Source organism: Xylaria bambusicola, assembly GCF_022495145.1.
Source record: "Xylaria bambusicola strain CBS 139988 unplaced genomic scaffold F5B22scaffold_2, whole genome shotgun sequence".
Classification (NCBI taxonomy): domain Eukaryota; kingdom Fungi; phylum Ascomycota; class Sordariomycetes; order Xylariales; family Xylariaceae; genus Xylaria; species Xylaria bambusicola.
In genome coordinates, this window is record NW_025953555.1 from 1552138 (window position 1) to 1574488 (window position 22351).

The 22351-nt window shown below is 47.7% G+C and overlaps 6 protein-coding genes across 6 annotated transcripts; 4 read left to right on the forward strand and 2 right to left on the reverse strand.

Annotated features, from left to right (window-relative positions):
- Positions 1-307: 307 nt before the first annotated feature.
- F5B22DRAFT_586481 (fatty acid hydroxylase superfamily-domain-containing protein) lies at positions 308-2115 on the forward strand. The gene is made up of 2 exons (XM_047973553.1): positions 308-1185; positions 1249-2115. Exons 1-2 carry the CDS (start codon positions 504-506, stop codon positions 1680-1682), a joined length of 1116 nt encoding a protein of 371 aa, XP_047835929.1. The 5' UTR covers positions 308-503; the 3' UTR covers positions 1683-2115.
- A 71-nt stretch (positions 2116-2186) lies between these two features.
- On the reverse strand, positions 2187-3110 carry F5B22DRAFT_165914 (uncharacterized protein). The gene is made up of 4 exons (XM_047969287.1): positions 2977-3110; positions 2787-2892; positions 2510-2698; positions 2187-2368 (listed from the first exon to the last, which is right to left on the reverse strand). The coding sequence occupies exons 1-4, from the start codon at positions 3039-3041 to the stop codon at positions 2240-2242; spliced, it is 489 nt and encodes a 162-aa protein (XP_047835930.1). The 5' UTR covers positions 3042-3110; the 3' UTR covers positions 2187-2239.
- A 272-nt stretch (positions 3111-3382) lies between these two features.
- F5B22DRAFT_633025 (uncharacterized protein) lies at positions 3383-4110 on the forward strand (the record flags this gene model as incomplete). Its single annotated transcript, XM_047976778.1, has 4 exons — positions 3383-3481; positions 3590-3690; positions 3739-3871; positions 3931-4110. 4 exons carry the CDS (start codon positions 3383-3385, stop codon positions 4108-4110), a joined length of 513 nt encoding a protein of 170 aa, XP_047835931.1.
- Positions 4111-5264: 1154 nt separating this feature from the next.
- F5B22DRAFT_166012 (uncharacterized protein) lies at positions 5265-5997 on the forward strand. The gene is made up of 2 exons (XM_047969288.1): positions 5265-5602; positions 5692-5997. Exons 1-2 carry the CDS (start codon positions 5350-5352, stop codon positions 5784-5786), a joined length of 348 nt encoding a protein of 115 aa, XP_047835932.1. The 5' UTR covers positions 5265-5349; the 3' UTR covers positions 5787-5997.
- An 8120-nt stretch (positions 5998-14117) lies between these two features.
- F5B22DRAFT_166058 (uncharacterized protein) lies at positions 14118-15800 on the forward strand. Its single transcript, XM_047969289.1, has 2 exons — positions 14118-14368; positions 14434-15800. The coding sequence occupies exons 1-2, from the start codon at positions 14231-14233 to the stop codon at positions 15673-15675; spliced, it is 1380 nt and encodes a 459-aa protein (XP_047835933.1). The 5' UTR covers positions 14118-14230; the 3' UTR covers positions 15676-15800.
- A 2313-nt stretch (positions 15801-18113) lies between these two features.
- On the reverse strand, positions 18114-22340 carry F5B22DRAFT_586495 (mitogen-activated protein kinase). The gene is made up of 2 exons (XM_047973554.1): positions 21238-22340; positions 18114-21176 (listed from the first exon to the last, which is right to left on the reverse strand). Exons 1-2 carry the CDS (start codon positions 21652-21654, stop codon positions 18858-18860), a joined length of 2736 nt encoding a protein of 911 aa, XP_047835934.1. The 5' UTR covers positions 21655-22340; the 3' UTR covers positions 18114-18857.
- Between the last annotated feature and the right edge of the window lie 11 nt (positions 22341-22351).

A 22351-nucleotide genomic window follows, 5' to 3' on the forward strand; every position in this document is an offset into this window, starting at 1 on the left:
CCCACGGCAGAGGTATGTAAGTTCCTAAGGTATCTCGGGTATGTAAGTAATCCATGGATGCAATTGATCTCACCATTGAAGGCTGAATATTATATTACAGTATCCACCTTTTCCTAGAAAGGGATGCAAATTGCCACAATGCGCCCTGGCACAGTTTCCCATACCGGCCCTTGCCATGCCCTTGCCATGCCCACGACAGCTGGCACTCGGGTTTGGCCGGACAGGTCGCAGCCCGAACGGACCAAACCTACGAACTTGCCCCTGCAGGACGGTTCCAATAGCGCATTCACTCTGCCTGCTCTGCCCATGGTCAAGGTCGTCTTTCTTGCTTTATTTAGTACGAAGGCGGACAGCCCCAAAACCTTCTCTTCACCATCCACGCTTGTCTTATTCACCACGCTCCTTACTCTTTCCTACTCGTTTTCAAACTGCTATACATTGTAATCGATTCCATACATTCCATATCTCCTACCCACACTATTCTGTCGCCGTCCCCAGCAGCCATGGCGACAAATCTAACCGCTGCTTCCGACCTCCCTCCCCTCCCAGCCTACACCCTCAGGGAGGCTCCCGACGTGATATCATGGTTCCCCGACTTCTACCTGTCCGCCATTGCCCCCGTCCTTGCCTACTGGGTGGTATCCGGCATTTTCCACTTCATTGATGTCTACGACCTCTTCCCCCAGTATAGATTGCACACCCCCGCCGAGATCACCCAGCGCAACCGAGCCACGCGATTCGAAGTCTTTCGCGATGTCATCATTCAGCAAATCATCCAGATCGCCATGGCCGTCGTGCTGGGCTACACCGACCCTCCGCAGATGACCGGCCACGAAGATTATGACGTCGCTGTCTGGGCAACCAGAATTCGTTTAGCCCAGAGAGCCGTCCCCAGTATCCTTGGTCTTTTGGGAATCAACGCCGTTACGATCTCCAAGAACATGGCCATGTCGCATCCACTCTTGGCCGGTGCCCTTGCTGGCGGGTATTACCCGTCCCTCAGCACCAGTCTTGATGCGGCTGATGGTGCCTTGGTTCCTACTTTTGCCGCATGGGAACTCATGGTTGCTAAGGCCATTTATTATGCGATCATTCCTGGCTTCCAGTTGATGGTTGCTGTGAGTGCCCTGGATACCTGGCAATACTTCCTGCACCGTGGCATGCACATGAACAAGTGGTTATACAGTAAGTCGTGAATCCTTGTTGTCCATGTGGCCAGACAGGTAACCGTTATTAACACCGTCCCAGCCAAGTTTCACTCCAGACACCACAGACTCTACGTTCCTTATGCATATGGAGCATTGTACAACCACCCTTTTGAAGGTTTTCTCCTTGACACGTTGGGTGCTGGGTTAGCCTATAAAGTTGCTGGTATGAGCGTGAAGCAAGGCATCTTCTTCTTTATTTGCTCTACAGTAAAGACTGTTGATGATCACTGCGGATATGCGTTGCCCTGGGATCCACTCCAGCATCTCACTGGCAACAATGCAACATACCATGACATTCATCACCAAAGCTGGGGCATCAAAACCAACTTCTCCCAACCCTTCTTCACATTTTGGGACCGAATATTAGGTACAATTTGGAAGGGCGACACCTCATTAAAATACGAACGCTCAAGGATTAATGCAGCAAATAATCTAGAGGCTGAGGCCAAGAAGAGATCAGCCAAGGCTCAGTAGGAGCATATCGTCTTCCACAAGCGTTCGATTCGTTGTATCATTCTAGGGTCCTTTTCTTTGTTACGTTCTATCTATTGGTCATAAGGGAGCGATGAGATCCAGGTTGAATTATGTCCAAGAGAAACGCCAACGGCTGGGCGGCTAAAGCAATATCAGGCAGGAACCTCGATGCTGGGTGCCCAGATTCGCTTCGATTAGTGGCTTGCCACTCATGCTACTAGGCCACATATACGCTCTTCCTACCCACTTCCTACCGTGTATTATCACACCTTGTATATCTTCATGCCGGATCACTGGGACCAGGCTCCCTTTTTTCGGGACTATATCTTGTAAGGAAGTTGGGTGGTGTTGGATTATTAAAGGTTGTACTGATTACGAAAAACTCACCACACCTATAAAGGTGAATAATGATAATAAACTACTTGCAGAAAAGTCTTGTATAAATAACTAACTGGCTGACTAAAGCTTGTATTTTGATGAAATAAGTCTTATCCATATCTGGTTACTTATTGAGCCAATAGATTAGATGGACCAAAAAGTGACTCTAGCAGCTTTGCTTAAGCAGCCTTCTTCTTTGCAGACCCCTCGTGATCTTTCACCGCTCCGAAAACGCCAGCAAGTGTTAACAGACGCACAGCATTTAAGAATACACTCACGCCCACAGATCCCCATAATAGGTCGTTCCACTAAAGATATATATTAGCAGAACCGTTGAGCGCCAGGATATTTTAGCTGGCTTTCAAAAAAAAGAAAGCGGTGTTGCTGACACAGCCCAAAGCATAAAAGAGGTGAAGAGGGGGGGGGAAGGGGATTGCATTCATTCGTACCTCGGCAGGGCGCACAAAGAGCTCATACCCGACACCAACGTAACAGGCCCAGATATGGCCGTAGTCCGCCAGCGCTACGGCCGCCAGGTACAAGCGGGTGATGCCAGCGTGCGTTGTCCAGGTGCAGATCAGCGCCATAGCTGCTAGGAGCAGATACACGTTTACGAGCTGCAGGGTCATGATCTGGGCCTATATACATGATGGATTGGTTAATGAATAGGAGCAAAATAGGAGAAATTGTTTCGTGCAGCGACGTGTCGCCAGTAGGAACACTGACCTGCGGCGGGAAAGACGAAGGGTCGTCTAGGGGTAGCTCGTAGTTCTGCGCCTGTTTGACGTAGAATGTGAAGGGGTCTAGGAGGGTGGTTATGTACGCCCATACGCTGTTGTATTCACTTATTGTCAGCGCTCGTGGATACCTAGGTAGATTGTTTCGTGCATGATCTTTAGAGTATATAGATACGCACAGAAGCACGGGTTCCACGATCCCGAGGATCACGAAGGGAATCGTTGGTAGGCACGTAACCGCCATGGTTTCTTGTTGATGCGATCGTGAATATGAGTTCGAATGGGGATTCTGTTGGTGCTAAAGAGGTGTAATAATTTGGATTAGTCAGCGTCGATTTCAGAGTTCTCGGTGGACAAAACGGCGTTGCCTCTTCTGCAATTCAAGAACTACCTAACCTAGGTAGGTACAGTCCCATATTCTCAGTCTATCTATCAGTATGGCGCCTAGGATTCTCTATTGTGGCTAATGGGTGGCGATGCTCAAATTGCTGACCTAGACGTGTCACTCATCTCCTATGCTCTCATTGAGTATATCTCCATACTGCATCCCACTCATGGCTTCATAGATCCTAGCAACTAGTAGCCATGCGACTTCTCAACATTGATTCCTTTGAACTTGAAGAATTCCTCGGCGATAGTCCTCCGCCTTACCCTATCTTGTCGCACACTTGGGGCCCAGAAGAGGTAACATTCCATGATTTCCAGAATGGTGCTCTAACTAGAGTTGTTGGCTTTCGTAAGCTCCAGGCGGTCTGTTCTCAGACTCGTCGTAATGGGTTTCGATTCATGTAGGTTAACATGTGCTGTATCGATAAATCAAGCAGTGCAGAGTTGTCAGAGGCCGTTAACTCGATGTATCGATGGTACTCAAAAGCCGAAGTATGCTACGCCTAGTTAGAAGATGTGCACCATATTGAGGGAGAGCCAATTAACCCAACCAGCGAGTTTGAATGTTCGAGATGGTTTACAAGATGTTGGACGTTACAGGAGCTCATCGCGCCTCCTTTAGTTACATCCTTCAACACGTCTTGGCGTATTAGTGGGACCAACAGTTCACTTCTCAATGTCATGTCAGTCAATACCGGAATTCCACAGACATTTTTATCAAGAGAGAAAGCTCCTGCTGACTTCAGCTTTGCAACTTGATTTTCATGGGCATCGAAAGGACGTGTACGAAACAAGAAGACATGGCATATTCGTTTATGGGTCTGTTCGATATCAATATGCCCGTTATATATGGTGAAGGCGAGAATTTTTGTTCCAGTTTACAAGATATATTTAGGCATAGCTATGATCAATCAATATTAGCCTAAGATGTTTCCGAGGATAGTCGCTGTTGGATGCCCTCAAGCGTTTCGCGAAATCACCAAATCACCCAGCTGACTTTACAAATGCAACTGGTATCTACCCCTTTACCGGACCAGATATCCCGCCCACTATCCTCACCAATCGCGGGCCGTACGCCTCACTACCGCTTGTCTCGACTCCGAATGGCCTTGTTCCGTCTCAGTTGCAAATCTCAAGAGGATTTCATACCGCATGTCTTAATTGCGGAACCGATCTTGGACGCGCTGTTCATGTCATCATATACCCGTACCCGAGGTTTTCCACTGATGGCTTAAGTCCGACGATTTTTACCCGGCTTGCCACACGACGAATTTCAGGAGAACAGCAATACGACCTGAATTATAAGAAATGAATATCAGATTTCGAACTAGGTAATCTTTGGCGGAAGGAACAGATTATTCCGTATGACAGAGAACGGGAGTCGGTGTCGTTAGGCTCACATACTCACCCTCTCAATATGGCATCGTCTGAAGACAAAAGTATTACAGTTTCCGGTATTGCAGAAGTTCCAGTCTCGTCAAAAGAAGATTTGCTGCACGGAGTGGTGGATATTCTTGACAAAAAAAAAGGTCTCTTTTCTTGGGAGAGGACGGTTTCTCCCAAAAGGCACTTTAAGCAAGGTTCTTGACGAAGATGTTATGCTTCGATTACTACGAGCACCTACTTGCTCCACCTTCGATTACACTCCTTTCTTGCCAAGGTGCTGTAAAACCGGTCTCCTTCGCTTTTTCCAGATGATGGTTGATAAGCTTGACGTCAACAACGAATGTCTGCTAATGTCATACCCAGAATACTTAGTTAGCTCAGTTCTTATGATCGGGCCCCAGAATGTCGAGAACGTAAACAAATGGAAATTGGTGACAGACCTTTTTGAGGAGAAAGTGTTCATCCGAACGTTCTTTGGAAAGCAATGGCGTGCACTTGCCCCCGTGTTTAAAAGCGGCAATTCCATTGTGCATTATACAATCAGTCAACATCGTGTGCTACCTTTCGTTCGAAGCCTACCAGGAACACCGGACAGACAGAATGATTAGACTGCAGAGAACAGGCTGAAGTCAGGCATTTTCGGAGAGACACAAAAGATTTACATCGACCCAGACCACCACGATTTCAGAGCCCGCCTTTCTCAAAGAGACTCCATGTGTAGCACCCGCAATGTCTTCGCAATTAAAAAGCTACGCTGAACCAACCGAGAAAGCTTTGAAATGGAGAAATATGCATTTGAGCGGCTGGGAAGCTTGCACTCGCCCAATATTCTCCAACTGCCTACCACTTACGAGGTTCGAGACAACTACCAAAGTTCCACCTCTATCACGTATAACTTGTTATTTCCTTGGGCCGACGGTAATTTGAAGGAGGTATTGGAGTCTGAAAATTTCGCACTTGATAAGAGTATTGTTCCCTGGATAGCCGAACAGTGCTGGAACCTCACGGATGCCTTGAAAGTCATCCATACAGGTTAAGTGGATTTTAGTTCAGATGTTGCCTTTGTAGCTTTAGTATATCTGCCGGTATTAGTCGTTGCTGTAAGATCTAACATTTGACAGACATCTGGTTTCACAATACGCCAGGTTATAACAAAGCGAACAGACAGTCTTCAGGATGTCAAAATTCGGACGGCAGAACGATTGGAAGAATTTGAGGTCCCAGTCTGTAACGGTATATAAACAATCCAATAGTGTTCTACCCAACTAGACATCGGCTGTTGGTACAGGAACCGGTCTTCCTGTATCTGGCTACACATAGATATACTTCGTTCCAGCTGCCTTTTTCTTCATCCTGACAGGAATTCCGTTTGTACACGCCATTCTCTAGTGTTAATGAATTGGCAAAACAAACGGCGGTGTTCAACCCAATTGCCAAGAACGAAATAAGTAGCGCAGGGCCTGGGGGAAGCGCGACGGGACTTCGAATAACATCTTGGTTTCCACTCAGACGAAGAGCTCCTCAAACCGAAGCTGACAGCAAAGCCGCGATATCAACGAGTCATTCGACGAGTCAAAAACACAAATTCTCAGTCAGATCCGAGCGCAGCACAGGCCACCAACTGTACTGCTTCTCTATCAACGCCGTCTCAGGCCACGTAACAGCTCACTCCGAAGCCATCGGGCCCTTCCAATAGCCGCACACCCTCTACCTTGGCGTCGGGTCTTACACTGAACACCATTTCGGCAACACTCGCTTCGAATGCGTGACAGAATGACATAAACCCAGGTAGTTCTTTTTCACAATGTGGTGATGCTAATGTAGTAACGCTTCCGCCTAGTTTCGTTTAATCCGAAACGACGTGAGCCTCCAAAGGGATTTTCAATTCAGACTCGCATTGAACGAACAAATCAAATGTCTGGGCCAGTGTCTGCAGAGTTTGGTAAACACCCGCGGTGTGAGGCAGTAAATAGAAAAATCAAGGAATAGCTCTGGTGGTAAAATGATATGCCCGGTTTTGGTACCTTAACTTCTCCATCGTTAAACTTTGCGATAGTAATTCCTGGCAATCAATGCAATGTACTCCGACAAATTCATCTAACTAGAGTCATACGAACTGTACTGTAGATGAGCAGACGATGGAAACCAGCACTACTGTCATGAGGTAAAATGCTTATTCTGTGGTGCAGAGATACTACCTCCCTCAAGATACTTCAGCACTGATGTAAGCTATAGCTTCAATACTTGTTGTTATTCGGCAGGTAGTGGTCCACGCTGCTGAGTCGTATAGAGATGTTTAAGTACCAGAAAGACATAGAGTGATGTTGTCACCTGCTCATAATGAGAAGACGGTTCTCGAGCCAGGGAATCATTTATTTGTATCTCGCCCACGGCATCTAGAGAGGACTCAATGTTCATCCGTGTCTGATAGAATTTGAAGAATTGTGCTATATTCAAATCCGCATCTCTTCAAATCCCCTGAGACAGACCTGACTATAACATTCTTATCATGAGGGGGATCGGCCTGGGTGAGCTGTGATTCAGCATGCTGCCCTATGTGCCGACACGCGCCTACCGGTCCGTTAAGGCGGATCGAACTCCTGGCTTTTTCATGGTCCAAGTGAGAGTGTTATTTACCTGAGACCCAGTTCGTTACGTTTTTTTTTTTTTTTTTTTTTTTGCCAGCTTACACTGCATGTAGCGGGTGCATATGCTTGCTTATCTCGCTGTCCATCGCCTGCGCTTACGTGTCTGTCGAAACTGGGAACTGCACGCGAGCGATTATGAGCGGAGAATCGCACATTGTCGACCACTTCAATGACGTATGCAATTCGGGATGAAAACCATGGCTTTACCTAAGTATTGCACGCAAATAGATATGCCCAGGAACACCACACATGTGAACATGTATGGATCGACGTGGTCCTGCCCTAGTGTTTCCTTGATTCTGGCAGGTTGTTTCATCATCTGACAGGACAGGGTTGATCACGGCTCGTGTAACAGCGGGCTGAAAGAGAGCTGTGGATCTAAGTACGCGCTTAGTGTACAACATGCAACAACGATGAAGCCTGTTGCTGATGGCATTCGTTTCTCAAAGCATTGCTTATAACAGCCTACTTATGACACTCAGCTACCGAGGTACGGTACTGTTGGTCCGTTGATGCTTCGACTACTGCTTGACTAAAGCGCGGAATAACGGAATAGCGGAGCTAATTGATATACGGGAGATATACAATGAACGAAAGGTATGGTCGACCATAAGCAATAGTCCTATAGGAATTCGATACTTGCCTGATTACGGTCCAATTAGGTAACAAGATGAAAGAGAAAGTAAAATCCTTAGTGATGACAGGGTTGCCAGCCCTTATAGCTGTCAATTATGCCAAATTTGTGATATAGCATACTAAGTATGTAAGCGTAATGTACGACGTAGATTAGGAACAATTATCAAATTTAATGAGCCTATTAGACTTTTCTCATACGTTTCGCGACGTCGGACGTTTTAATGACCAATCGTAAAATTTCTGTTGTATTACAAGGGTAGTTGAAAGGAGAATTACCATACTTAGTGCACGGAGTACTGGTGACGGACGAGGCTGAGTCCGTCCGTGAACTGACTCACCCCATACATAGTGCATACACCTAGTGTACACACCTAGGGTAGACGCGAGACGCCGGTTAAGAAATCTTCTAGTGGCAGACAACTTTATATGGATCATGCTAGACAGGCGTATACTTCTCTTTCCATTTTCTTCCTACTGTAAGTGCGCTTTACGCTACGCAGGCAAGCAGGCAGCTCACGCCTAGGGAATCCTACGACTCTTGGTAAGGTGAATGAACAAGGAATCTCCTAGTACACGGCCCCGGGCCGCAAACTGCGGCGCTGTTGTGGAAACGTAGTTTCGTTTCTACTGGTAAAGCGAGGGACGAACGACCTTCTCGGATACACGCCGGCACGCCACTGTGTCTTGCAGAGAAAAAAAAAAGCCGTCGGTCAAACAGAAAAATTTCCCCCTTCTGTTACGCCGAAATCAAAGTTTTGATGCCGAAACTAACGAATAGACTTTGTACGAGCAATCTGTTCATACAGTATGCCAGCATTCACTCTACGAGTGTTCACCGCTAGCAGTGTTATTGACCCGCACTGTCATCAAACGCACAATGTGACTGAGGCTAAAACATGAGAAACGATGTCCAAGCGTCAGTGCTACTGTGGCAGTATCATTCCAGTATGGAACGATGTGAGGCGTCTGATGGCGGTCAATGCGCATCTACTTTACCTACTACGAAGTAAGTAGTTAGATGGCGAGCCATGGCCGACCTGCTTTGTACTTATGCTCAATTAAGATGATAGTTTATTATTAATTTTTAGAGAGGGTCTGATGGTATGGGGTTATTATACTTATATGATTGAATCCTTCGGCATATTTTCCTAAGTATGTAGTGTACCTTTCTCTCTGAAATTGTACTCACTTCGTGGATGAGTCAATTACCTACAATCTATCTGAGTGTTATACTAGCTCGACTTGCCTGACTTAGCCGAGAAGCTTTCACACAGTATCATTATGCCAAAGATAGTATTCACGCAAGTACTTCCTTACATGTACTACTGTGAGCCTGGTCCCCAATATCCGGATGGGGGATAATTAGGCTCTCTCTTGGCAAACGCCAACGATCAGAAACGATGATGAACTACATACCATACTCTAACTCCCTGCTAGGTACCGTATCTATCCAGTACTGTGCACATACTCCTGTATGTACATGGTAAGTAAGTACAAAGGCAGAAAGTAAGTAGGTAAGCTGATGGGCACGCCATCTCGTTTCAGCTCTCGCCTAGCTGTCAGCCTGCAGTGTTGACATGGCAACACGTGCTCCAACACGTGGAATGTTCGGTTCCTGCATGATTCGGTATAGGCGCTGGCAGGGCTTCGGTTAATGTGTCCAAACGTGGCATATTCGGTCTTCTTGCCTATATTACTAGGTATGTACATACTCTAGTATAGTAGGCCATCTCACGTGAGATCGTCAGCGCAAGCTCAGGCGATGGCCTTCCAAGTTACCCGAATGCTTTGATGAGGGTTTTTGGGCTATCAGTCGACTTAGGCATGGTGTGTACGACTAGCGTAGGCTAGTTGCTAACGACACCACTTTTATCCATGGTGTATGTGTCTCGTTCGAGTCACCAGTCGAGCCCAGTCTCACGATTCAGCCGGCGTATCACCATTTGGCGCCGTGGTTAAATGCTCCGAAGCCGAGTCCAAGTCCGCTGTGGCTGCCGCTGCCGAGCATTCCGTGGCTCGTCCAATAATGTGAGGCGATGTACCTACATTATCCTTCGTGTACCTGACGTGAGAGTCAACGTACGCAGTGGTCGGTGCAATATATATCAGCACTATTTGAGACATACTTACACAGTACATACCTAGGTCATATGGAGTTCTAAGTAAGTATGAAAGTCATGGGTTAAGAACAAGGCGAGTCCCTAACCTGCCTGGCAATGGGTCGTATTCCTCACAAAACTATATGTAAAGCTGTTAAGGGTGTTCATCATGTTAGCTGTTGCGGAGTGGCCCGAGCCCGAAACCGACGCTTTTAGCACGCCTCGGAGGAAGACCCTTACTACTGTACATGTACCGGTATATTCACACTAAGGCAATTAATTCTTAATAAGATGAACGGTAGTTGGTCACCAGCGGAGTTAGTTAGGCGCGTGTACAGTATGCCTTCCTCTAGCCTGCGAATGAGGGTCAAAAACGACGACTTTGATCATCGTTCTCCTCGGTTAGCGGTCAGCGGCCGTCAACATCGGCATTGGGCATGGGCATGGGCATAAATAAGCTGGATCATAAGGGTAGCATTGCACATCAGTCCTACCTACCTATTACATGCTTGCCTACTGTATGCAATGTCCACCATTGCATCACGTGGCGCAAGGGAGGTGTCGTAGGCTGTCGCGTCGGTGAATACAGAAAGCCACCTTCGTACGCCCCCGTGTCCCAAAGCTTTGGGTACCCCCGGCGCATTGGCAAAAGATCCACCTCCGCTACCAAATTTCACACGGTACCAAGCTAAGAAAATCCCCGAACATCACGGGGTTATAGTTCGGCGTGGAAATGAGGCGCCAATTTTAGGCTCGATACCAAGCTGGCTATGGTAGGTATTGGTCATCGAGGGCTCACACCAGACTTCCCAGTATACGTACTTACTCTACGCGTGATACCCAAGAATCCTACGAGGGCGATCCTCCATATTCACGCAAGAATGCAGATCAGTAGAGCTGTATCCATCTCACACTAGGCTTGCATCAGCTGAGGACTGAGAGTTAATCCTCTAAACCCGAAAGATGATATCCGACAGCCTCCGCAAGAAAGCTGGAGAAAAAGAAACCAATGTACGGGCAGCAAAAGTTCCTTTACCATACCATATGGCCCATACGATACCATTGCATACTTAAGCGCACATACTAGTTACCAAAATGTGGTAGGATTTCTGACGTCTGTCAAACTTACTTACACGTAGCTATCCAGCTTCGTCAACAATCGCATCCCTACCAATCTACATGTACAATAGGATCTTGTCTTACTTACGTCTTGTTGTCTGCGATAATGATGATGTTACTTCTACTACGAGGCACTATGGGTAGTATAGTATATATACATAAATATATAGAATTAATTGAGTAAGGGGGTAAATACACTGCCCTCGATTTGCGAAAAGGTTACGGTACCAGTGCAATTGGATTAAGCTATGAGGACACTAGCACTTTCCAGTTCTTACAAAGTATGTATGTATGTACTGTATCATCTTCTACCATGGAGGCGGGTTGTATGCTAGGCTATTCTCGGAACTTAACTGTCGTCTTGGCCGCTAGATAATGAGGACTGGACATGTCTTACCAGCTAGGTACCCGTCCAGCAGGGAAAATGAACGAATGCTGCAATGCGTTCTAGATGCCGATAGCCGCGAAGGACGGGACGCCGCTATCGCCAAGGCGAGCGACGATGTTTGGTCCACGAGTGGACGATCCTGTCGTGTTACTACCGTAGTAGTACTCCTGCCTGGGAACAGGATTGCTGTACGCTCTTCTTTTCGTTCTTATACCGAACGGATTATAACTCCTACATGGTGTAGGTGTTCAAGTTATTGCACAAAACCTCGTTGTCCTTATAAGTAAGAGATGCATGATGAATTCATTTCCGCCATGCTAGCCAATACCTGTGTACCTACCGTACCTCCCTACTGTATGTAGGCATGTAGTTACTGTTGTTTTACATACGAAGTACTATGTATATAGCTCCGAGACCCTTGGTGCTTGATTAGGAACATGCATGACTTATTGATGTCCCGATTAGGGAGTCCTGAGAAGACCTCGTCTTTGGCTAGGATCATGACGATCTTGTGGCTTGACTGATACTACCTAGGTAGTTAGGGTCAGCTCAGTGCTGCAGGAGGCAGGTTGTTATGCCAGCCAAAGCCGAGCACCGAAAGCCTCCTGGCCGAAAGTCGATGACGAAAATTGACGACAGGAACGAAAAGGACGGGCAGGATGCACAGTAGCACAGCGTCATGCCGTCGAATAGCAGTGTACCGGTACTGTAGGCATGTACTGCATGTACTGCATGTGCTGCATGTGCTGGATGGCCATCTGTGCGGTGCGCCAACACCTGTAGAGATATAACGATGGCGAAAACCACCATCGTCGTCTCGGCGGGTTTGACATCTTCATCATTGCTAGTAGTATCAGTATCAGTTTGCTACCGTGACTCTGCCCCCAGCTCGAGCTCACCCGCCTCCAAATCTGAGATCTTGACTCTCGTGAACGGCGACCTTGAGTTAGACACTATACCTTACGCGACCAAACGCTGAAACAGGTGCCACCGCTAGACCGAAACCAAGCTCGACATCTACTCGATATCTCGATCAAGGTTCGTCCTTGATTCCAAGACCATACTAATACTTAGCGTACGTTGCCTGACGAGACCCCATCCTAGGTCCAGTGAAGCTCTGGAACCGCCATCTTTGTCCTACTTACTTAAGCCAGCGCAGCTCGACTGCACAGTAAAGCAGTGAGTGGGTGGCTGTTCGCAGTGCTGTAACCGCCCGACTAGCGCTGTAAGCAGCTTTTGCTAGTGGTGAGATAGGAAGACCTCTCATTAAACCTGAGGCAAGCTAGTCTGGCGAGTCGAATGTCTACTAATGAGGGAAATTTCCAGGAGAAACGACACGACTCGAACGAGACAACCTTCTCTCCAATTCCTCACACCTAGCAATTTTTTATTTTTATTCTTCATTTTGGAGTAATAATAATACAGCTGAGATATCACTACCGCGTTGCATTAATTACCTATTACCTATTACCTATACATACATAGTACACTAGCACTGTACCCCTGCACGACACGAGTCCTCATCTGTTAAGGGCTGACATTCCTTGCTCAGTCTGAACCTTGCTACCTCCCTGCCCTCCCTGTCTCCAACAGTGCACACAGTATAGCATCGGATCGTCACGCAATTACGGCGCTTCCGTCAGTTGTTTTCTTTGCAGTAACTTCGCAGAACCATTGGCCAATTCCACTGAACCCTGATCATCAGCCTGTCTGAGTTGGTCTGTTCCTGGCTCACTCGTGCGCGCGCTCTCTCTCTCTCTCTCTCTCTCTCTCTCGGCCGTTAGAACCTGACCTGGCGGCAAGCTGGTTGGCGGCGCTCAGGGCTTCGCCCTTCATCATCCTCCATACAAGCTCACCTCTGGTACGGTCGTCAACGGTTCTGGGCTTGGACTCCTTCGATCTGCCAATGGATCCAACCACAACGTTATTCACATTTATGCTGTGAGTTATTCTCAATACTACCGGACTTAGCCGCCATTTTGCAGCTTTGAATATTGGCATGTTAATCCCCCTTGCATTTAAACCAATTTACGCTCTTCTCCTTGTCTTGCCATCATTATTAGAACAGTTAACAGTTGCATTTCCTGCTCCATCCCTGGCTGCCTCGTACCAAGTACGAGCCCTGGGACGTCTCAGAGGGACAGGGTCGTATTGGGACTCGAGCAAATTAGCCCGTTCTCTCGCTGGCTTCTTTTTCTTCTAGAACAAAGTAGTGTGCCAAGTAAACCACGTGAGGGTCACATAAGTAAGTACTTATGGCGAGTTCCAGACCCCTGTCTCCCAACTGTTCCTGGACCCTTGTCACCTATGTACTGTTGGCACGCTGTCGGATGGTTACTGAATATTACGTACCCCTGTTCATTCGAGTGGCGCTGTTCTTCAAGCGTGGGTAACGTACGTGTACGTAGTTACGTACCGTATACTGCTGCAACCATCACCAAAGCTGCCAAGTACAGTATCAATTTCGGGGTTTTCAGCCTACCTACTATTTTTGCTTTGCCCGGGTTTTGTCTGGGATGTGTGCTGCTGCTGCCCAGTGGCTAGTATCCCAGTACCAGTATGGACCAATTAGTGTATATAGCAGATCATTTCCTCCAGCTTTCACCAGTCATCGGTGGATCTTTCCTTCGGCTATCTATTAGCATTCAACCCAGCCAGCTAGGCAGACAGGAACAGATAAAAAGCTGACTAGCTCCCCAGACAAACGCACCCTTCCGTTCGGTCGGTTCAGCTACTTGGATCGTGGGATAACTTCAGCACACGTCACAAAATGGAACGGGATTCTCGACGTGACCGTGGTGAATGGCGGGGATGCCACAACTTCGACAAGATCATCTGCGATGGCGATGTACCTACAAGTTCAGAACGTCGAGGAGGACTAAAGATGGGCCAGAGATATTATTACTATGTGAGTATAGACTCTACATATGCCCAGTGGGTAGCCGGTTTCATCATGCTAACGAGCATATCTAGTACGAACTGGACGGCTCAACAGAGGCTCACAATCCCTCATTGCCTACCACGACTGCCTGTCCCTTTCTTCCTGGTCAGACAGTAAACACACTCGACGTGCCTTTGGAGCGCCGCACAAGGATGAAGAGTGCTTCTATGAACTCTCTACGGAATACGGAGTACAAGACGATGGACCCTGTCGACAGGTTCACAACACCTCGGCCAGCACCAATACCAAATAGCCGGCGGGAGTTTCGCATTGCATCTGCCTCCTCTATCTTACCTAAGCGCGCTACGCGTTCTGTCTCGCCTGCCCCAAGCTGGACTGGTACTGCGCGTCGGATCCTTGGATTCAAATTACGAGATAGGGAAGCGGAGCGTGGCCGAAAATCGAACCTGGGCGAAACGGACGATGTATTTGTCGAAGTGAACGACCCATTCGTTGTTGAGTCTCGAAGCGTCACGCCTTCCGGTAGCATTCGATCTCGAGATATGTCACCAGAGTCTCTGAGGAAGTTCTTGTCTGACGATATGCCCGCTGTCCAAGCAAATGCCGAGTCAACGCCTGGCTTCTCGATACCAGACGACATTGAGGAGGAGATTGAGGAGAATGATGATGACGATAACTTTGCGAACACCGCAGTATCGGAAAACAATTCGTTTACGAACCTTTCGCCCCCTCCTTTTCAAATAGGGGGCTTATCAGCACCACCAGCAAGTCACACAAGGAATGCGATTCAAACACTGACGCCCCCAGTTTTCAGCGTTGAAGGTAGCCTATCCACTGCGCAGCGCTCAAAATATCCTACTAAATTGGAGATTCCACGGTCTCATTCCACCCTTTCTGTGGCCTCATCAAGTATGGCGTCTGCGGCTTCAGCTCAATCGAACATTTCACAAAGCTTAAGTCAATTCTCTTTCTTCGATGATTCGGACGATGAAGAAGATCTAGCATCTTACGCGGGTGGCCCAACTTTGCTTGGTGACGCTGAACAAGATGACGAGCAGAAACAAAATGCTTCAGGGCTTCAAGCTCCTATCACTAGCTACAGCCTTCCCCAGGCTGTTACAAATAACAAAGATTTACATACGAATAATGTCTTACAACCCCTAGAGTCTCCAACTTTGGTTGCTCCTAACGACAGCGGCATTCCTGTTGATATGAACAATCCCTTCCATCTTCCTGACGTTGACGTTGGGCTTGATGACCTTGTTGGCGATGCGGATTGGATGAAGGACGTCCTTCCCCAGAAGACACTCTAATTGCCCAGGGCAGTCCTATCATTACATCACGCACTAATTTTCCGCGTCTGCCGTCGTCTATCGGCGTTTCTCTCTCGTCTTAATAACGGCCTGATTTATATACTCACGAGCGAGATCTACACACAATTTACCATCTAGAATTTGGCTAGGTTGTCCTCGCGGACACAAATGTACCAGTCATAGGGATTCTGCATCTTGGGGAGTTGGAATTTTGAATCATTTACAACCATCACACTGCATCACTTATACATCAGAAAGGGAAACGGGACTCTTGGATCTTATAACATCTTAAAAGGAGGGACGGCAAAAAAAGTTCCTGGATTTTGTCTACGCCTGGGATTGAGTTAATCCAGACTTGGGGCCTCGCCCCGCGGGCTTGAGGCCAAACCCATATGGAAAGATGGCATAGATGGATGGGCGGAGGTCCCTTTTGTAAAACTACGGATGTAATATTATGGGGACTGTTGCTAAGCATAGGAGAGAGGACTGCATACATATCGGCGATACTGAGGAGAGGTCTTTAGGATAGGTAGATAGGTAGTTTTCACCATCATCACCACCAGCGATGAATGGGATAACTGGACTGGCTGGCTGTTGGTGTCACTGCAACCCAAATACAGCCAGCTTCGTGCAATACACCACAGCTTTCCATCCACTCTTAACTGCTCTCTCCATGGTGATCCTGAATTATGCAGTGTGTATCAAGTTTTCCAACTGTTCTTTTCTATTTATAGCCCAACCAACACTAACTTGTTGGTTTCCTAGGTAATTAGGTAGTTGCCCAACGCTTATCCGGGTTCCGAGTTTCAAGTCTTACCTCTCCCTTTATGACGTCTACCGACGCATTTAGGTAGTAACACCTGTCATTTGGTGAGAACTGCCTAGTTTCCTTGTTGTTTACCTACCTAGTCAGTCAGCTCCTGAGTCCTTCTCTGTCCTTCGAAAGAAGGTGTCAGCCAGCTAGGTAGCTAGCTACACTACCACTTGCTTACCCAGCATACCCCCTGTTGCATTGATCTTCATTCCAGGATGAGCGAGGATTATATGACGTTATTGCGAGGGGTGTCTATACTATGTAAGTAGGTACTACGACAGTTAGTGTACGCTCGTGTTCCTCACTCACAAGAAAACTTCTGAAGCCAGGGCTTCCACGTCCCCTTTCCCATAAGTACTGTAAGTAGTCGCGTCGTCCGGTGTCAGCTGACCTGTCTACAGCATATGACACTCGCTGCCTTACTTAGGTACATGCCTAGTATGGTAGGTACTGCGTAGCGAGCGAGTATTCTACTCATAGTGAAAGTATACCTTGTTGGCAAGTTCTCTGCTTTATTTCCTAATTTGCCCGTGTTTTCTTAGTGTATAGGCGAACTCAACTAGAATACACATCATGATGGGTGCATGTAATGGACTACCGTTAATCTTGAGTATACCAGACGTTAGTATACATGGCTATGTTCGCGTGAGCCTATTCCATTCATCCTCACACTGCATTATCTACCCTAGTGTGTTCGCGTCAGTCCAATGAGCACCTTGTTCTAGCCAGTATGAATCATGACATGCCTTCCAAGGGGCGGTGGTTGGCTGGCACAGGTAGTCTACGCTGTGGAGTCACTATTGCATAGGTATTCTGAGTCTTTCCGGAGAATGGATAGGTTCCGGACTTGCAGTCCGTGATATTGTGCGCTAGGTTAATCCATATTATTTTATCCCAGCGCCACCGTTCGTCATGAACCAGGATAGAAGGATTACGAGGTCCTACACCGACATGAGTATATAGCCTGTGGCAGGAAAAAGGGAATTACAGTGGGAGGCCTTCAAAAGCAGAACGAGTACCGTCGTAGCGCTGAAGTATTCTTGTGCAAACTGCCAGGCTTATTTATGTAGACACTGCATGGCTGTAGAGGAATGGCAAAAGGATATCTCTCAGTTTCGCATACCAATTGTAGTCCACCTCTCTTGATGTGAGTTGGTTGGCTAGGCTATCCGTCTGCATACATTTATCTGCCTACCTGTTATGAGGAGGTAGAAAGCTAGTCTAGGTATAAATGCAATCAATGTACGTTCACCCCGAACAGTATACCTCATTGGATAGCTTCAAGTAGGAACTGTTGCTTACCACACAAATTTAGCTTCACAGGGACTATCAGTAGTAAAGAGGTGTGCGAGTGTATAGTACTAAAACACATGAACTGGACACGAAGTACCCACTCTGAGATTACGGATGATCATAAGAGCTAAACCTGCCTGTCTTCCCAAAATTTTATCAAGAAAAGTCTTATCAATACATCTACGATTGGCCATACGCCCACTTGCTCACTGACAATATTCATATTTTCGACACTGATAGCGATGGAGCCGCTAGACCATCGAATCGAGGAAAGGCCTTATTATCATGTCACGGATTCAATTTAAGAAGTCAAAAGACAAGCCTGATTGGATCTCATATGAACAAACGCGCTCTCATTTAAAATGCTTGTTTACTAATATCACATGGTATCAAACGTAGCTCGTATCTGCCGATGTATACGCTCCCGTTCTATGATTATCGCACTGATGCCAACCCCCGCCACTTATTATGGCCTGCTTAAAGGCAAAGAAATCAGAATTCCTTCCCATGATCGTTAGAAAGCATCTCAACACCATCCCGGCCCAACATGATCATATAATACTGGAAGTTGGGAAACTTCCTATAAAACAATGGTGAAAACTTGGCAAAGTATAAAGTTTCATGAGGACGACAGCTCATGGTTGGGCACATCCCTAATTCAAGTCCAGATTCGACAAGCTGGAAATATTTGCTATTCGTCCGTTTTATCGTGGCGGTCAGAGCAATTTCTCAGTTTCGAATCAGCTGGGGTCATAAAGAACGTCAACATCGGAGAAGAATCGTGGCTTTCGTCGAGGTGGCTCTCAGAGACCTCTGGGATGGTCGGAAAATCGAACATGGCCTCAATCGCCGATATTTCTGCTAAAGACAGATTATGAAAGCCTTGCTCTTCAAAAGAAATTAACTCAGCAGGCAGTGGTTGGAGAGGTAGGTCCTCAGAGGTTCGTAATGACATCTCTGCATCAAGGCCGGAATCTCCCGTCTCATCTTCATTGACAAGTGCTTCTAGCCATCGAGGGCATAGTGTAGCCATCGCACGATCCCAACTAACCGAGAAATGAGGCATGTCGACTTCCTAGGTAATGGGCGTCAAGAACGGACTTAGCCGGAGATCGTCTGCACTAGGCCGTAGATTGTGGTCGATCTCGAAGGTCCTGCTCAAAAACTCCACTGCCTCGGCACTGGCGTTGTCGGGAATGGTGGGCGCAGCTTTGCCACCGCCAATCTTGAAGATGGCCTGCAATTGACTACAGTCGGGGAACGGATGTTGACCTGTCATCATCTCAACAACTAGACAACCAAGAGACCATATGTCTGCTTTGCGCGTGTAAGATGTCTGCTTGACTACCTCCGGTGCCATCCAGAATACGGATCCCTGGAGGGATGGCCGGTTTTTATTGTTGTTCGCACCGCTTAAGATGTTTGAAGCTTCGAGTTTCTTGCTGATGCCGAAGTCTGAAATTTTGATTGTACCCTTATTATCAACCAGAATATTGGCACCCTTGATATCGCGGTGTATGATGTCTCGATTATGCAAATATGACAGCCCCTCGAGGATTTGTCTCACAAAGCTGCGAACTAGGGGTTCGGGGAGAGCGCCATAGGAATTGAGCATAGTCTGCACTGATCCGCCAGGAACATATTCGAGGAAAATATTTAGGTATTCGTTGGATGATCCACAGCCTAAATACTGAACGATATTGGGATGTCGAAGATCTCGTAGGAGGCCGATTTCGCGCTTCAGGGCCTCGATCATGCTCTTCTTACGGGCATCGGTCTGGCTATTAGCGCCCGGCGACGGTGCCTCTACCTGTTTGACCGCAAGCAATTCTCCAGTTACGGCATGCAAGGCTAAGTATACGCTGCCGAATGAACCTTGGCCAATCAAGGCACCCTTCATCCACTTGTTATCATCCCAGGATTCACCAGCAAGGAAGCTTGCGAGTTCTTCGTCTGCATCTTCTCCATCCTCGCTTAAAGCTTGTGTTAGATCCTTGAGGGATCCAGAACCCTGTGTACTCGTCTCGTCGAAATAACTATGTCGAATCATGTTACCTTCCGGGTCTGTGATACTGACGGGATTGGTATCCGATCCACTATCCGCAAACGAAACATAAGATTTGCGGTTCGGCTCGATAGGAGACTCTTCCTGCAACGTATCTAGCACTGAAGAGGTCACGGAATCTCTGTAAGTATGGGGTAGACGCCCTTGTGCCTCCCGTGCTTTGACCTTGGCAAGATGGCCATTGCTGAGCCAGCTATCGGCTATAGTTGGAATAGGGGGAGCATCCTGTATACTAGAGGCAAAGCTAAGGTTGCTCGCGACACTAAGTCGGCTGTTCACCTTGCTTAGCCTGGTTGATCTGCGCATGGATAACCGAGCAGTTCGGTCAATATCTTCCCTAGGATGGTCCGGGAAGTACGAGGTGAGATCCGACGTAATCAGTTCACTCGGCGGTCTTAGTCCTCCGAATGGTCTGAGAATGACCTTACGCCGAGGGTGCGGTTTGGTCGGGCTCGGAGCCGGGCGTTCTAGATCTCGTGCTGTGTTATGTAAGTTCCTTTCCCGGACTTGAACAGATATCGGCGAAAGAGGTTGTTGAAGCCCTTCACTCCAACTCTCACCCAGTAACTTCTGGACCTTCAGCTGACTCCGCTTATCGACATTCTCCAATGCACGGGCATGCTTTTGCTGTGCCTCCTCCATGCCGATAGCAGCAGCCCGCAGCAATTCGGCTTCACCGGGTTCTCCAGATGGTACTTTCCGGAGAATCAATCTATTTCTCTCAGGGCGCTTTTGATCATTGATGATCCGCCACAACTCAGTATCACCGAGACGGCGACATTGCCTAGGGTCAGGGTCTACGCCCGCTAATACCCAGAAACAAAAGTTACGGTCGTGGTCTTCTCGAAGAGCAAATTTTCGCAGGGTTACGCGCATCACTTCTTCACAGGTATTACAGCCTGCAACTTTGACAACTTTGGTGGTACCTCCTGTAGATATAACGCGGATGAAATCTTGGTCCTGTGGTAACGCAGCCATCAGCGAACCATCCTGACTAGAATTATTCCGTGTATGAGTCATTACCAATCGGCCAGACGCGAGGGTCTCTGGGGGTGAAGTAGGCCCTCTCGTGGCAGGCGCCGTATTAATCATATACGGCTGCTGGTTCTGAGGATACCAATGCTGCCTAGCAGATCTGATATCACCGGTGTGTAGCGGCGATTCGGGCCGCGAAGCTGGCTTTGCTACTTCAATCGTTGGATTCATCCCGAGACCTGGCACTTCAATCTGACGAGAATACCTCTTAGGTATGGAACGAGTGACCAGATTGGCAGGACGAGGTGAAGCAGCTGGAGGTGTATACTGGCTGTCGAGCAAAGCAAAAGAATCCTAATAAGGTTATACCATCAGAGGCCTAATCAAGTCATTTATTTGGCTTGTAGAATCTTACCCGGTTTCGCTTCTTCTGGTTGGCGTATGCTTTTGTCCGTAGCTTCTTAATGCCAAGGAATAGTCGCACTCGGTCGCCGACCTTATCGATGCCCATCTCCTTGAGGACTTCCTTGTCCATCTCCAGTAGATTTTCTCCATTAATATTGTTTTTACGAAATAGCTTCTCGTATTCACCACACTTGACGCTCCTCAGATATTCACAAACTTGGTCCTCGGTCCAGTTCTTAACCGCATCGGGGCCATCAATGTCTGAGAATTCGGATTCGGTCGGGCTGGCGAAGGGTTGGCCAGAAGCCGGTATGGCGTGGGCTCTTCTTGTGTGCGACATGTTAGAGGAGGATGTGTTTCCCACAAGGGTCGAAGCACTCGACGACAGCGAGGCTGGAAATGACGTTTTCGAGGCAAGCATCGCCATTTTAGCGCTATGGTAGAAGGAGAGAGAACCTTACGACCACGTCGACATTTGAGGGGGGATTTCTTTCAGTACTGATGCCTCTTTCTCATCACCCGCTTCGACTCCCTCCTTTCAGAGTGGCGTGGAGTTGGACAAAGCAGAGGGCGTTGTGAAGCGGAGTGTCCACAGCTAACAAGCTCACCATGCGATGAATGGACCGATTGAGCCAATTGCTTGCTAGGAACCCCCCTTGGGCGGTTTCAGATGTGGAATTGGCGTGTACGCAGATTAAGTGGATTTGGCAGATGTGACTAGCTCCAAGGATTCAGGTAGATTAAGATGGAATGATGTAAGGCCCTCGGCAGTGATTCGCTTCGTCAGAGCCAGGCGAGTGGAATCCTACGAGGATCGCAGAACGGGGAAAAGACGAAAAGAAAACCGAACCAGGAAATCAGAGAAGAAAGGACGCGGCCAAAGGATCTACGCGTTGGGAAAATGAGTGTTAACGAAGTGAACGGGGGAGGAAAGGCTCAAGAAGGAATGGAGGGGAGGCGGAGATAGTGCCGCTTAGCTCAGGATGAGGAGCGCGCGGAAATAGGAGTGGGCAAGGAGGGATCTTGATGCGCAGTAGCGTACTATGTACTTACTCACAGGTTGACAATATACCTTAAGTATGTATGATATAAGTAGGTGAGTACATAGGTAGGTAGGCACTTAA

Coding starts and splice junctions, on each gene's coding strand:
- F5B22DRAFT_586481 (XM_047973553.1), top strand. CDS start 504: ATGGCGACAAATCTAACCGCTGCTTCCGACCTCCCTCCCCTCCCAGCC. Junction 1,186..1,248: donor CATGAACAAGTGGTTATACA/GTAAGTCGTGAA, acceptor ACACCGTCCCAG/CCAAGTTTCACTCCAGACAC.
- F5B22DRAFT_165914 (XM_047969287.1), bottom strand. CDS start 3,041: ATGGCGGTTACGTGCCTACCAACGATTCCCTTCGTGATCCTCGGGATC. Junction 2,893..2,976: donor ATCGTGGAACCCGTGCTTCT/GTGCGTATCTAT, acceptor TGAATACAACAG/CGTATGGGCGTACATAACCA. Junction 2,699..2,786: donor CTTCGTCTTTCCCGCCGCAG/GTCAGTGTTCCT, acceptor TCATGTATATAG/GCCCAGATCATGACCCTGCA.
- F5B22DRAFT_166012 (XM_047969288.1), top strand. CDS start 5,350: ATGGAGAAATATGCATTTGAGCGGCTGGGAAGCTTGCACTCGCCCAAT. Junction 5,603..5,691: donor CTTGAAAGTCATCCATACAG/GTTAAGTGGATT, acceptor AACATTTGACAG/ACATCTGGTTTCACAATACG.
- F5B22DRAFT_166058 (XM_047969289.1), top strand. CDS start 14,231: ATGGAACGGGATTCTCGACGTGACCGTGGTGAATGGCGGGGATGCCAC. Junction 14,369..14,433: donor GCCAGAGATATTATTACTAT/GTGAGTATAGAC, acceptor GAGCATATCTAG/TACGAACTGGACGGCTCAAC.
- F5B22DRAFT_586495 (XM_047973554.1), bottom strand. CDS start 21,654: ATGGCGATGCTTGCCTCGAAAACGTCATTTCCAGCCTCGCTGTCGTCG. Junction 21,177..21,237: donor ACCAGAAGAAGCGAAACCGG/GTAAGATTCTAC, acceptor TAACCTTATTAG/GATTCTTTTGCTTTGCTCGA.